Consider the following 15,102-nt stretch of genomic DNA (forward strand, 5'->3'; position numbering starts at 1 on the left):
CTCTGATCAGCTCTATGGTCAGCTGGCAGAATCACCGGCTGCATTCTCAGGTTCCCTGTTGAGACAGAAGAGCCAGAGAAAAACATGGAAGACTGTGGGGGGGGGGGGGGGACATTCCCTCCCACTGCTTGTAAAAGCAGTCTAGAGGCTAATTAGCCACTAAGATTGCTTTTACATGAAAGCCGACTACTGGCTGAAAAGAATGATACCAAGATGATACCTAAATCTGCAGGCATCATTCTGTTATAACCACTCAAAGTCCAGCAACATACCAGTACGTTGCTGGTCCTTGTTGGGCATATATTGTAATCTTTTTTTTATGCAGTCTGTGGGCTGAAGGGAAAAAAAGAGATTGATCGGTGGGTATGCCCAGCATTAGAATACCTCCCTTCATCCACCCACTTCTAATGATGGGCATACATGCACCATTTATATATGCCGAAGCATGGGGGCATCCGCCCCAAAAGTTAGAAGCAAATCGCTCCTCCGCCCCTGCTGCCCCCATGGTTCGGCATATATCACCTCCGACAGTGCTGGAGTCACGGCTTTATGTATCGTGGGAGCAAATGCTGTTGCTGTCAAGATAAATAAATCCACGCTGCAGCTGAATGGCGTTCCTGAAAACAAAAAAATGGTTTACAATAAAACACAGTAAACAGTAAAGTATAAAAAATTACATACCTGAAAAGCAAACGGGATAAAACATGATAACAATAAAACTTTGCAGAATAGAATACAATAAAAAAGAGCAGAACAATAGAGAGAGAATAGAGAGAGAGAGGACAATAAAACAACTATTTTTGTTTTTTTTATTTTATATATTTTTTTGTTTTTTTACTTTTTTTTACACTTTTTTTTGTAACTGTAACTTTTATAACTGTAACCGATTCCAGGTTCGGGTCTCTCAAAATGCAATGGCATCTTGTGAGACCCTGTGAAAGTGTGCCTAGTCTGTGCAATGCTGTACCCTACGCTAATACTCAACTAGTGTATGGTAGCGTTCAAAACATTCACTAATGCAAAGACCAGGATTGTCAGGACAGGAGGGACAATAATAGCGGGTGTCACGCCTATATCCGCGCTTGCTGCAGACACGACATCTTTTTTGGGGGGTTCGTTGGGTAGGGGTACTCGGGAGGACATAAAGAAAATGCCTCTCTTGCAGCCGACTGCATTTGGTTGGGGATGTGAATGGGGGAAGTACGGGTGCTCCAGAAGTGGCGGGTTCCCAATTAGGATTGGCAAATGCAGCAGGAAGGGCACTATGGGCACGACAGGCCTGTGTTTGTCTTCTTCTTGGTGGCAGTGGGACACTACTTGTGCTTGCCACCTCACCAGCTTGAACTGCACTTATGGGACTCGCCACGTCACCAAGTGTTACTGCAGTGCTGGTTTGACTATGACCAGGGTGTACTAGGCCGCTGGTGCTTGCCAGTTTACCAGAAGGAATAGTGGCGCTAGTACTGCTCTGCTCCATACGAGAGCCCTGCGGTTCCTGCACCCGAACAACAGCAGAAGAAGATTGGGGTCGGGTACGCCTGACCTTGGCAGGGACCACAACTCCGTCGTCAGAGCTATCTGTCATGGAGCCGCTGTCGTCTACAGGATCGTATTCTGAGCCTGCATCTGACAGATGAGTGACTTCCTCTTCACGATCTGTCATGCTCAGAAACGTGTAGGCCTCTTCACTAGTGTGTAGGCCTCTTCACTTCGATTTGCCATTTTGCGCTCTAAATTTAGTGGTACAGTAGTCAGACTCACAGGTAAAAAAAGCTTCTGACTGTTAGCGACTGATTCAGACGCTAGCAAAAAACTGTTAGCGATCACAGGGATCAGGCCTGACTCTGCGAACGCTGCAGTTATGTGTTTGGTGTTTTTTAAGTGACAGTGATCGATCGATACTGCACTTGGGTGGGCTGGGCTGGGCCGGGCGGAGGGGCAAAACGCAGGTGCTAGCAGGTATCTGGGCTGATCCCGCTAACACTGCGTTTTTGGGAACCCTAAACTGCTGGGGACGCTAGTATAGATCAGATCAGATATTGATCCGTTCAGATACTATACCACTAATGGAGGTGTATGCTGCGTGCGTGGGTGTTAGCGGTACTGGCACTAACCTGACGCTGCCTGGGGCGACGCAGACCCTATCTGACCCTAAAACCTAACTTGTATCACCTGCCGGGTGATCAGGGGGTTAAACCTTTATTAGGTAATAAACGGCGGGTGCCCTGACACTATAAAAAACAAACTAACCAGTGTCACCCGTAACAGTTATATGGAAATCACTGGTGAAAGGGTTAACTAGGGGGCAATCAGGGGGTTAAAATTAGTATATGGGGGTCCCTGATGCTATAAAACGCTGACGGCGAACCTAAATACTTATCTCCCTAACTAGCTTCACCTGTGACACTAATACAGCGATCAGAAAAATGATGGCTTAGTGACACTGGCGACAGGGGGTGATCAAGGGGTTAAAACTTTGTTAGGGGGGCACTCTAGACCTAAAGGGGCCTAACACTAACTGCCCTATCACTTATAACTGTCACAAAATGACACCAATGCAGTAATCAGTAAAAAAAAACAAAAACAAAAAAAAAACTGCTATTGGTGTCACTGTGACAGGGGGGTGATCGGGGGGGTGAAGAGTGTGCCTGCATGTTCTACTGTCAGTGTTGTGTTGGTGCAAACTTACTTGGATGTCTTCTCTCCTCGGCGCCGTAACGAGGAGAGATGACATCACTTCCTCTGCCGCTGTTTACATTACAGCAGCAGAGGAAGATTTTCATTCGTTGGGAGCGATCGCGAGGGGGTGGCCACGAATGAGTGGCCTCCCCCTCAGCATTGATCGTTCCCCTAACGATGCCGACCGCCTCGGGCACCGGATCTGCGGGAGGCAGATCACGTACCAGGTACGTGATTTTGCCTGCCCGTGCCATTCTGCCACAGTATATCTGCGTTAGGCGGTCGGCAAGTGGTTAAAGGAAAAGGTTTGGGACTTTAAATGAAGCACGTGACACATAGCTGGTAAAGTGGTCAAATGCATTATGGCACATTTATTCTTTCATGTATATACAGATATGGAATGTTAATAAATATATATTACACAGGTGCCATGAATAACACATTGCATTATAAAGTATAATTATTGTGAGGCTGGCTTGTAATCCATGTGATAAAATATATATTAAAATCATTAATGATTGCAGATATTTCATGATAATCAAAGTTGTAAACGCATGATTGTAATGCATCTAAAAAAGCTTGACGCATTCCTTTCGTGGAATTCACTTCTTCAGGAGCGCATGCAAGGTGTGTATCTGCAAACATATACCAATGTAGTTTGATGGTTAACTCAAAAAAAAAAAAGGGGGGACAAAAAAATCTCCATCCCAGAGATACTTACAAGTCGGCTCCAGATTCAGCAAGTGGTGTTGCAAGTTTAGGTCTGCCAGGGATGTGTCTGTCCCAGGAGCTGTGGCAGTGGCCCATGAAAACCCCCCAGAGGGATATGGGTCTCCGTGTCATAGTAATTATAAATGCAGGTGACAGCTCCAGTATAGAATATTGTATTGTATAGAATATTGAATTGTGAATAAACTAGTTGGTAGTGCTGTGTGCTTAAATAACAAAACTGAATATTAATAGGATGAAAAGAAATGGAGAGCATGTGGGGAAAATAAGTAGAAGTAAACCACAACCCAAGTGTGGAATAAATAAAAGCATTGCATTGAACCCACTAGAAGTCCTGGTTCACACCTATAAATTTTTTTAGTGCGTTTTCAGTTTTGCAGAAACACACTACGTACAGTCCATTTAACATGGTTTCCTATGGATGTAGTTCACATCTGTGCATTTTATGGAAAGGGCCAGGGACTTTTTTCTGGTTTTTGGTTTCATAGACTTCAGTGGATCAAAAATGTGTATTGAAAAATGCAAAATGCTCCTGGAATATGCAAACTGCAATCTGCATAGGTGTGAATCAGGCCTAAAGGATCTCAAGCAGGGGACTCAGAGAGTAAAGGAAGACCCAATACTAAAGGAATCCATATAAAAGAGACTCTCCCAGACTAATTACCTGGTGATCCCACGTGTTAGCAACATGATCCGGGTGTGGTGTGCAATGTCCTCAGGAGAGAGAGACTGTAATCCACTGGGGTTGTCATTTATACCAAAGGTCTTGTCCCGGGTCCCTCCCAGCGTCACGCCGGTGTGGCTGATGAGGGAAGGCGTCATCGCCTGAGCGGCAGCCGTCATCCTGCATTTGGTGCCAAAAAGCCTCCCTCATAGATCAGCTGCTGATGGTATAAAGACGCGCCAGTGTAATGGCTCCAAATTTAACGCCATGTGTCCGGTGCAAGGCGTGGCACCGATGCGCATCATGTGGGTGCCCACCCAATCTCCCACGTCCCAAGGGGGCAAAGGGGAAAAGAGGCGGGACCCAGATGCACCTCACAGCTCCCAGGTACAGAGACAACCAGCCAGCCCAACAAAGCAAAACCACATACGAATTAAAAATTTAGCTAAACCACAAAAGTGGGGCAAAGTACTGAGTGAATATGAATATAAACTGTACATCATCGATAAAGAATCGCAGACCACTAAAGGTGAAATCTGCCACCTGTAATGAAGAAATACATGTCTCCATCCCTATTTTATTATACGGATTACAAGCCAGCTGACAATATTTTTACTTTATACTGCAATGTGTTATTCATGACACCTGTGCATATATATATATGAACTATAATGACAATATGTCATCATGATATCTGTATATACATGAAAGAAGAAATGTGCCATAATGCATTTGACCACTTTACCAGCTATGTGTCACATGCTTTATTTAAAGTCCCAAACCTTTTCCTTTTAAATTATTTGTGCGTGGATATAGAGATAATATAAATATATATGTTAGGGCTGCGGAAATTAACGATTAATTCTTCGATTAAACATTAATTTTTTTGATCGATCAAAATTTTTTTGATTGGTAGGCTGCCTTCCCTGGGCCCGCTTTGGGCCAAGCTGTGGCTGCAGCGCAGCGCTCCGCTCCCTCCTCCTCCACTATATATCCTACACAGTCTGCGGGCATCTTCCGCTGTGTGTCTCCGAGCTGAGTGTGAAAACTTTGGCCGCGCTGTGAGAAAAGTCCCGCTCTCCTCCTAGATCAGCTCGTGTGATAGACTCAGTGCGGGAGATGTCCGCAGACTGTGTAATCCAGGCACTGACTACAGTGAGGCTACGATTATGGGCACGGTGAGACTGCATTATGGGCACGGTGAGACTGCATTATGGGCACGGTGAGACTGAAATATGGGCACGGTGAGACTGCAATATGGGCACGGTGAGGCTGCGATTATGGGCACGGCGAAGCTGCGATTATGGGCACGGTAAGTCTGAGATTATGGGCAGGGTGAGACTGCATTATGGGCGGCACAGTAAGGCTGCGATTATGGGCAGCACAGTAAGGCTGAGATTATGGGCGGCACAGTAAGGCTGCGATTATGGGCGGCACAGTAAGGCTGCGATTATGGGCATGGTAAGGCTGAGTTTATGACGCGTGACGTCCTAGCTATGCCCCGCTATGTCCGGCTTCAGCCGTTGCCATAACAACGGTGCTAAATCAGCTAAAAGTATTTGGATCTGTATGTGTATTTTATGTCACACTGTATTTGTGCAGCGGTCTTTCAAATGCAATTTTTATGGAAAAAATTACTTTAATGAATTAAAAATAACAACTAACCAGTAACGTTAAGCCAATTTTTTTTGTATAATGTGAAAGATTTTACGTTGTGAATATACTAATATATATTAGTGTGTGTATAAATCTATATATACATATAGTGCATCTGGAAAATATTCATAGCGCTTCACTTTTTCCACATGTGGTTATGTTACAGCCTTATTCCAAAACTGATTAAATTAATTATTTCCTTAAAATTCTACACACAATACCCTATAATGACAATGTGAAAGATGTTTGTTTGAAATATTTGCAAATTTATTAAAAATAAAAATAAAAATGAAAATAAAAATGAAAAAATGTACATAACTATTCACGGCCTTTGCCATGACACTCAAAATTGAGCTCAGGTGCATCCTGTTTCCACCGATCATTCTTAAGATGTTTCTTCAACTTGATTGGAGTCCACCTGGGGTAAATTCAAGTGATTGGACACCTGTCTATATAAGGTCCCACAGTTAACAGTGCATGTCAGAGCACAAACCAAGCCATGAAGTCCAAGGAATTGTCTGTAGACCCCCGAGACAGGATTGTTTTAAGGCACATATCTGGAGAAGGGAGACGGGTACAGAAACATTTCTGCAGCATTGAAGGTCGCAATGAGCACAGTGGCCTTCATCATCCATAAATGGAAGAAGTTTGGAACCACAAACACTCTTCCTCGAGCAGGCCACCCGGCCAAACTGAGCGATTGGGGGTGAAGAGTCTTAGGGAGGTGACCAAGAACTGATGGTCACTCTGACAGAGCTCCAACATTTCGCTGTGGAGAGGAGAAAAACACCTAAAAGAACAACCATCTCTGCAACACTCCACCAATCAGGCCTGTATGGTAAAGTGGCCAGACGGAAGCCACTGATCAGTAAAAGGCACATTACAGCCCACCGTGAGTTTGCCAAAGGGCACCTGAAGGGCTCAGACCACGATAAACAAAATTCTCTGGTCTAATGAAACAAAGATTAAACTCTTTGGCCTGAATGGCAAGCGTCATGTCTGGAGGGAACCAGGCACTACTCATCACCTGGCCAATACCATCCCTACAGTGAAGCATGGTGGTGGCAGCATCATGCTGTGGGGATGTTTTTCAGCGGCAGGAACTGGGAGACTAGTCAGGATCAAGGGAAAGATGGATGCAGCAATGTACAGAGACATCCTAGATGAAAACCTGCTCCAGAGTGCTCTGGACCTCAGACTGGGGTGAAGGTTCATCCTTTAAAAGGACAATGACCTTATGCACACAGCCAAGATAACAAAGGAGTGGCTACGGGACAACTCTGTGAATGTCCTTGAGTGGCCCAGACTTGAACTCGATTGAACATCTCTGGAGAGATCTGAAAATGGCTGTGCACCGATGCTCCCCATCCAACCTAATGGAGCTTGAGAGGTCTTGCAAAGAAGAATGGGAGAAACCGCCCAAAAATAAGTGTGCCAAGCTTGTAGCATCATACCAAAAAGGACTTGAGGCTGTAATTGGTGCCAAAGGTGCTTCAATAAAGTATTGCGCAAATGCTGTGAATACGTGGGATTTTTTTCCTTTTTTTTTTTTTTTTTATAATAAATTTGCAAAGATTTCAAACAAACTTCTTTCACGTTGTCATTATGGGGTATTGTTTTTAGAATTTTGAGGAAAATATGGAATTTAATCCATTTTGGAATAAGGCTGTAACATAACAAAATGTGGAAAAAATGAAGCGCTGTGAATAATTTCTGGATGCACTGTGTATGTGTGTATATTATGTGTGTGTATATATAATATATTTTGCTTGAGTATAGATCTGTTTTTCCCAAGCATCTTTGAATCCACTTACTCTTGATTCACTACCTCTGCTGGAAGTCTAGTCCAAGTATCAACTACTCTTTTGGTAAAAACAACCATTACAGTAATATGTGGGAAATCTTGCAATGGTGGCACTAGTTCTGGTGACAATCAGTGATTTCCCTCACTTTCTGTTGTGGATATGGGACAGAAAGTGAAGGAAAATCTCCCCACTACTCTCTTCAAAATGAGGGGAAAAACATTTTTGACTTTATTTCTACTAAACTCACTTTATAAAGCTAAGAAATCAAGCAGTAAAAATTGTACTGATTCTTTGTTGTGTTGACGAATAGCTTGTGAATACAACATGAATTTGCTTTTCCTTATAACAAAGCTTTGTGCCAAATGAAGCCCAGAATGTGCATAATTGACACTTCAAACAAACACACAAATGAGACAATTTGGGAAATTATTCTTGTGGTGAGTGGTCTTTTGTTCTGTTTGTTAATGAGTTTACGCTCACCTAGGGAGAAGGGATTCACACCAAGGTTTAGAGGCGAGAAAAGGCAACCAAATGTTTCTACCCTAGTGTTTGAATGTAGTCTTGTGCTCATCATTTGTTTATCTTCTTTACAGGTGGGAGGGCAAGAATGAAAATGAAGTGGGCCGCTGCAGTGAGACTGGAAAGATTCATGTGAAAGTTGATCTCAAGTACTACAGACCAACTGAAGTGGTAAGTAGGAATGTCCACATCTCCCCTACTGCTTGATAATGTAATCACTTGCACTGTCACTGCTAGTGTTTGGCCAGCTGTCCAAGGTTTAAGTGACCTCCTAATACCTGCCTGTAATGAGTCAAGTGGTGTGCAGTCTCTCACATATGCACTTAAACTTAAAATACAACATTTTGGGTCTATCAAAACAGGAAACGCTTTTCAATAAGCATAGACCTGATGTTGGCAATATGTGCATATATAAATTATTTTCAGGCAGCTTCAGTATTGTGACTACAAATTTCATAAATGCAGTTTTTCTATAAGGTATATTATTTCACAATTCTTTTCAAATTAAGCCATGCTTCAGCTTATATTTAGGAAGGGAATTTGGGAAACATTCCTAGTTTCTTAATAACCAGTTATTTTTTTTTAATCCACTAAATATACTGTGTTCTATTTTAAACTCTGCATTTGTTTTAATCTATTTCATGATAAATTTATATTTTCTGTTATTTACTGGTTTTACGTTTTTAGTCTTATAGTATACTGACAACAGCAACTTGTAAAATGGTTTATGGGAAATCCCCAGAACTAGACTGTCCCAGGCAAACATCAACATGTTCTCATGCTAGAATCATAAAAAAATAAGCTATTTGCATAGATTTCTCATAAGACAGTCCTAATCCAATCATCCCTCTGACTTCTCTCATTGTATAACACTTCAGTGCATTTCTTGGCTGAGGTTAGTGTGATATCATCTTTTTCAGTGACTGAGTTTTATGTAGCTTTACTATGACATTTTATCTTTTTTGTAGTGTCCATTCAGCTGATAAATGAGAGCATATTTCCTAAAATTTGATATATTTTTTTCTATTTAAACGTATCATTCAAAACATATTGTTTTAGATAAAGTGGGACATTATCAGACCCCCTATTAGATTGTAAATATGATATTTTTTTACCAGTTGGAGAGATTATGCTGTTTCCTGTCCCAGTGAGAACTAGGACATTGCTTCGATCTGGATTTTCTGCCCCCCCCCCCCCCTCCAACACCATCAAGTGAATTCTCCATGTAGTCCTTGGAGAATCAACTAAGAACTTGTGATGGTATCATTTGCTTAAAGTTAGATTTCTTTAGAGATACACTACACACAATGAGGAGCACATTTTCACAAGTTGTATAATGGTTCTCTTGTAGAACTGTGTCTCAATGAACCTTAACCTGAATTTTCAAGCTGGGTTTTAGTGACAGATCTCTCAGTTCTAAGGGTCCTTTCACACTGGGGCGGGGGCGGCGTCGGCGGTTAAGCGGCGCTATTGTTAGCGGCGCTTTACCGTCGGTATGCGGCCGCTAGCGGGGCGGTTTTACCCCCCTGCTAGCGGCCGAGAAAGGGTTAAAACCACCGCAAAGCGCCTCTGCAGAGGTGCTTTGCCGGCGGTATAGCCGTGCCATCCCATTGATTTCAATGGGCAGGAGCGGTATACACTCCGCTCCTTCACCGATCCGAAGATGCTGCTAGCAGGACTTTTTTTCCCGTCCTGCTAGCGCACCGCTCCAGTGTGAAAGCCCTCAGGGCTTTCACACTGGAATTAAAGCAGCGGCACTTTCGGGTCGGTTTGCAGGCGCTATTAGCGCAGTAGCGCCTGCAAACCGCCCCAGTGTGAAAGGACCCTAAGTTGTGGGAAACAAATGTGTGTCCTTTTTTCTGATAAAGATCTTTTGTAATTTTCAGGTTTCATTCTTCCTTGGAATTCATAGACTGCCGCAGACAGATTTTATGAGCCTCTCGTGTGCTTTAAAAAAATAATGCAGCATGCGTCAAATTCATGTACCTGTCTAGAACTTGTACTTTAATTTTGCACCACTTTAGTAATGCACACAAGACACTTTCACAAAACCTGTCTACCCAAGTTTCTCTCTGTACACTGAAAGAGTTGGTCTTGGTTAGCTCCACTTTCCTAAGATACAAACTGTCAAAATTGTATTTTGACTTTGGAGCATTCAATGTGCCACAATGTAAAAGTGGAGCATTTTCAAACTGAATTTGGTGCACAAGTCACTGTCAGAACCAGATGTGTTGAAAAAGCTGAATTAATTTAGTACATTACATTAATAAGAGGGATTATCGCTAGAAAAAAAAATGGTATAGCAGCTTGCTTGAACTCTGGGTTGAATTTTCCCTTTTGCGTCTGTTATAGAGACAAAGAGTTTCGACAATTCCTTGAGTGAATTGCCAGCAGATAGACAAAAAAGGAACACTTCCAGAATGGTGTTCAAAATGGCTTCAGATACTAGGCCCAAAAGCCTATCATTGATGGGCTTGCTGTGCATAAAGTTATTGTAAGTAGTGCTTGCTGTTATGTAAATGTTGGGTTTGTTAGAGTAGATGAGAAAAGACACAATGAAACCAGAGGGAGTTCTTTGAGGATTCTATGATTGATTCCAACATCAGAGAATGGTTTGACCCCTCCCCTGCTGAACAAGCCAGGTCTGAAGGCCCTTCTTTTGCGATTAATGGATTTAGTAGAGGAGGTAAAGATTCTGTTTAATGCCAAAAGAAATAAGAGTGGATATATTTTACCCTCCAGGAAAGTTGAAAGTACTGGAAAGTTGGAATACATAAATCAGAAGTACTTCTGAGGTCAATGCTGGTTCTCTGTTGGTATTTATAACTTGCCCTTCCCCTGAAGCAATGCAAAAGTGACCACATGCTGAAAAATGCTTGCTTGAAATAATAATTCTGTTATTTCTGCTGAACATTTTAGAAAATCACCAGCATGTCAAGCAAATTGCAAATGGTATTAATTTACTGCTTTTTGAAACAGTTTTCAACAACAAATCTTCACAAATTGTACACAGACTTCTACAGAACATAAAAGATAACCAGTGATAAAGCTTGACATACTGCATAATCAAAAATATACAGAAAAGTAGAAGTTTTTCTACACCAAACTGAAATGCCCTGTACACACGGTCGGACATTGATCAGACATTCCGACAACAAAATCCATGGATTTTTTCCGACGGATGTTGGCTCAAACTTGTCTTGCATACACACGGTCACACAAAGTTGTTGGAAAATCCGATCGTTCTGAACGCGATGACGTAAAACACATACGCCGGCACTATAAACCGGGCAGTAGCCAACAGCTTTCGTCTCTTAATTTATTCTGAGCATGCGTGGCACTTTGTGCGTCGGATTTGTGTACACACGATCGGAATTTCCGAAAACGGATTTTGTTGTCGGAAAATTTTATAGCAAGCTCTCAAACTTTGTGTGTCGGAAATTCCTATGGAAAATGTGTGATGGAGCCTACACACGGTCGGAATTTCCAACAACAAGGTCCTGTCACACATTTTCCATCGGAAAATCCTATCGTGTTTACAGGGCAAAAGAGAGGCAGATGATACAAATGGCTTCTACTTCTGGTGTATAAAACCTAGCCCTTTATAGTTTGGCTGACAGGATATCTTTTGTTTGATATTTTGCTTACTGAGAGTAAATCATCCATTCTTGTACAACAGCACAAACAAATGGCAACCACCTCAGCCTATAACTGGTCTTTGCAGCAAGGAGCACATGGAAGGGTGACTTTGCTACAGCTCAACATTCTAGGAATTGCAACACTTTTTTGGAACTTGGGATGTTCTCATGACCCACATGCTATGGTTCCATATTTTCCCTGACTCAGGGCTTACTCAGGCAAATGTAAAAAAAAATATTAGACGTTTACTAGCTTAAATGGTTTTGTTTATTTTGAGTTTCATTTTACGTGGTTCCTATCCCTTTCTCTTTACCTTTTTTTAAATTTATGTGATTTTTTTTTATGGATTTTGCTAAAAAGATATCAAATATGGCACCTGTAATTTGTACAGCTAAAATTTAGGTATGAAATTTTTGCATAGTTACCTTGGTTCAGCTTGAACCAATGTAAGTATGCTTGTCCCTGTGGAAGCTGGAAATCACTGAAGTAGGCTCCACTACTACAGTGATCGCTGCTAGCTTCTGGGTCCTGTGCCAAGTGGGTTGCCTGTCATTTAGCAAACACGATGAGTTGCTTGGCAGGGACACTATGCCGTTGGATGAGGTGGAGATTGAGATGTTGCCACCCTGCTTCTCCACCTTGTTCAATCAGAGAATGCTTTACATTCAATGAGAAAATGCAAAGTGAAATCTGAATGGCACCCATGCCAACCGAGTGACCCCCTGTATTCACGTTCAGCATGGCAGTCACTCGGCGTTGATGTGGCAAGGTATGGCACATGCATGTTTACATTGGCCCACACTGAACCAGTGTACCCATGGCAGGAAAAAAGTCATGTCTAAACTTTGGCTTTAACAGGTGCTGTGGGCACCACAAATAGTTTTTTTTAAAGGGGCTATAATTTCATGTAGTAGTTTTCAAGTAACATGCCCTCTGTTTTGACAGTTATATGTAGTTTTATATACTCAGAATATTGTGTGCCACTTTGATGTCATAGGCCTCACTTGAGGTCCCTATATCAAGTAAATTGATAACCACTGCCCTAGTGAGTCACTGACCAGGAACAAGCATGTAATACAGGAGGTGGAACTTGCTAAGTTTGAAAGCCCTATTCAGGGTGACACACTTATCAAATTAGATCAAACTATATTCTCTTCTCATGGCCTCACCTTAAATCATATGAATAATCCCTCCAATCCATGCAAGTGTGTGTCAGAGCACGCTGGCTGTAGTCCGAGTGGCATGTTGATTACCTGCTGTTTGTCCTTTATCAGCAGCCATGTGTAAACTCTGAACTTTAATCTCTTGGTGCTGCAATCGGTTTGATCCCAGATAACATTTCAAAGTGATTATTGCCATTTTGAATATATGTAAGAAATAAGTAGGCCAGGTGATTATCAGAAGTTCTTTTGCTTGTGGTAGTGATACTAACCTTTCCATTTGTAGCTTCATTTTGCTCAAGTTTGTAGACTGCAGAAAGCTTATGGATGGCATCTTTGTTTTATTTTAATAGGTTTATTTCTCCAGAAAAAATACATGGTCTTCGAATGTGATTAAAAAAATATTAACAAAATAAATTGAATGCAAGTAGTAAAGGGCCCCTTTGCAACAGGCCAAACAGCGTCATTTCTCAGGAGATGAAATGATTTTTCAGGGGCAGTCAACTTGTCCAGACTTTTATAATTTAGGCAGCATAGGTGTAATTAATATAGCAAATGAGACGTCCAAAACAGCCGTGTCTGCAACTTTAGAATAGTATTCTTCTTGTTCTGCTACATATTTGGGAAAGAGCAAAATTTGAAGATTCTGCAGTATTTTAGTCCTGGTGGATATGCCTATGACAACCCCATATTTAATGAGTTTTAAAAAAATATTTACTTTAACAATACCTTTTTTTCAGACTCTGGAGCAGCTTTTGAAAGATGTTCCCATTATTGATTGAAATTATACAATAAATGAGATGTTTGAAATTGTATACATTAAATAACAAAAATGGAAGCAGTCTTTTTATTCCCTCGTGGTACAATCTGTGTTTAAGTTGTTGTAGGCTTTTGTAAAACGTATTTCCTGGTAATAAACAAATGTTATAATATTGCCAGGGCATTTTTCCCATTTATACAATATGTATGCATTTTATCTTTGAATGTTCATGCTAATTATTGACCTTAATCTCTTCCCATCTTCTGACCCTAAATATTTTTAGATTTTATTATGCTGAAGCCTGTGTGGTCTTAATTGTTTTCTCCTTTGGGATTTTATAAAATCTTTTTTTTTTTTTTTTTTTTTTTTTTTTTTGTCCTGCCTTTTGGATTTTAGAATTCTGTAATCAGTTAAATTATATTTTTTCTGACCCTGCTTTCCCTACTGACTTCCACACACACACACACACACACACACACACCCCGAATTCACAATTATACTTTACTGTGTATTCGTTAGAATTTTTTTTTTTTTAAGCATGCTTAGGCGTTGCAGATTTTACAAGCTAGTTCCAAAATAAGGCCATTTAAAATTATGGGCCATGCAAAGCAAATGTGTTTTTTTTTGTTTTTTTTTTATATTTTGACAAAATTTACCATTAGGCATAACTGCTGAGCTAGCGTGAAGGTGGTAGAGGCAAAGGGGCAGCTTTTCCCTGTAAGAATACATACATAAACAAGATGTACCATAGCTTAATGTCTATTGCTTGGACATAGATTCACTTTAACTAGAGAAGACAGCAAGGAAAATTCTTCCACAGCAAGTAATGCATATTAGCTTTATTAAAATATACAATTATGCTTCGTTGCTGGTTTTTGGATCTTGCTTTTTTAGTATGCCCAGTTAATAAAAACAGTGAAAGCTCCTTACGTTTAAAATGTACTCTAAAGCTGGCCATACACCTATAGATTATCTGCAGATTTTCTATGGTTAGACAGAAAATGTGCAACAGATCTCTCCATGTTCGCTAAACTGTGTGGATGGAGGAATCTCCCACTTTTTCCATCTAACCATAGAAAATCTGCAGATAATCTATAGGTGTATGGCCAGCCTTAGATTTAGTTAGTACTGTTAGATGTAGTTGAAATCATTATGGCAATCTGTTATCTATAGGAAAAGCAACTAGTTCCATACTTGGCAAATACAGTACATCTGTGTAATAAATTAAGTTCTAACAAAATAGATATTCTTTTAGCCAAATAGTTTTGCCGTTTTACCTGTGCTTTTCTCCAGATGATAGAAAATACATCTTGGATATGAACATAAAAAGTATTGATGCGTTAAATGCTGTATTCACTAGTATCCTGTCATTTCTTAGCATTTCTCATGATTCAACCATCTGCAGTTTTCCTGCCCCTAGAATACAAATTGAGCTGTTACACAAAATATAGTAAAGCTTAAGTGCAAGGCAGATAGAAAAAAAAATAGACA

At 41.0% G+C, this 15,102-nt stretch overlaps 1 protein-coding gene across 1 annotated transcript in view; it reads left to right on the top strand.

The window, feature by feature from the left end:
- The window catches only part of GMDS (GDP-mannose 4,6-dehydratase), an 802,997-nt gene that overhangs the window by 646,627 nt on the left and 141,268 nt on the right, over positions 1-15,102 (top strand). Inside the window, exon 10 of the mRNA XM_073630960.1 lies at positions 8,127-8,223. Coding sequence (XP_073487061.1) covers positions 8,127-8,223 — 97 coding nt within the window. The remainder of the gene's footprint in view (positions 1-8,126; positions 8,224-15,102) is intronic.

This window comes from Aquarana catesbeiana, linkage group LG05, assembly GCF_042186555.1.
Source record: "Aquarana catesbeiana isolate 2022-GZ linkage group LG05, ASM4218655v1, whole genome shotgun sequence".
NCBI classification, from domain to species: Eukaryota; Metazoa; Chordata; class Amphibia; order Anura; family Ranidae; genus Aquarana; species Aquarana catesbeiana.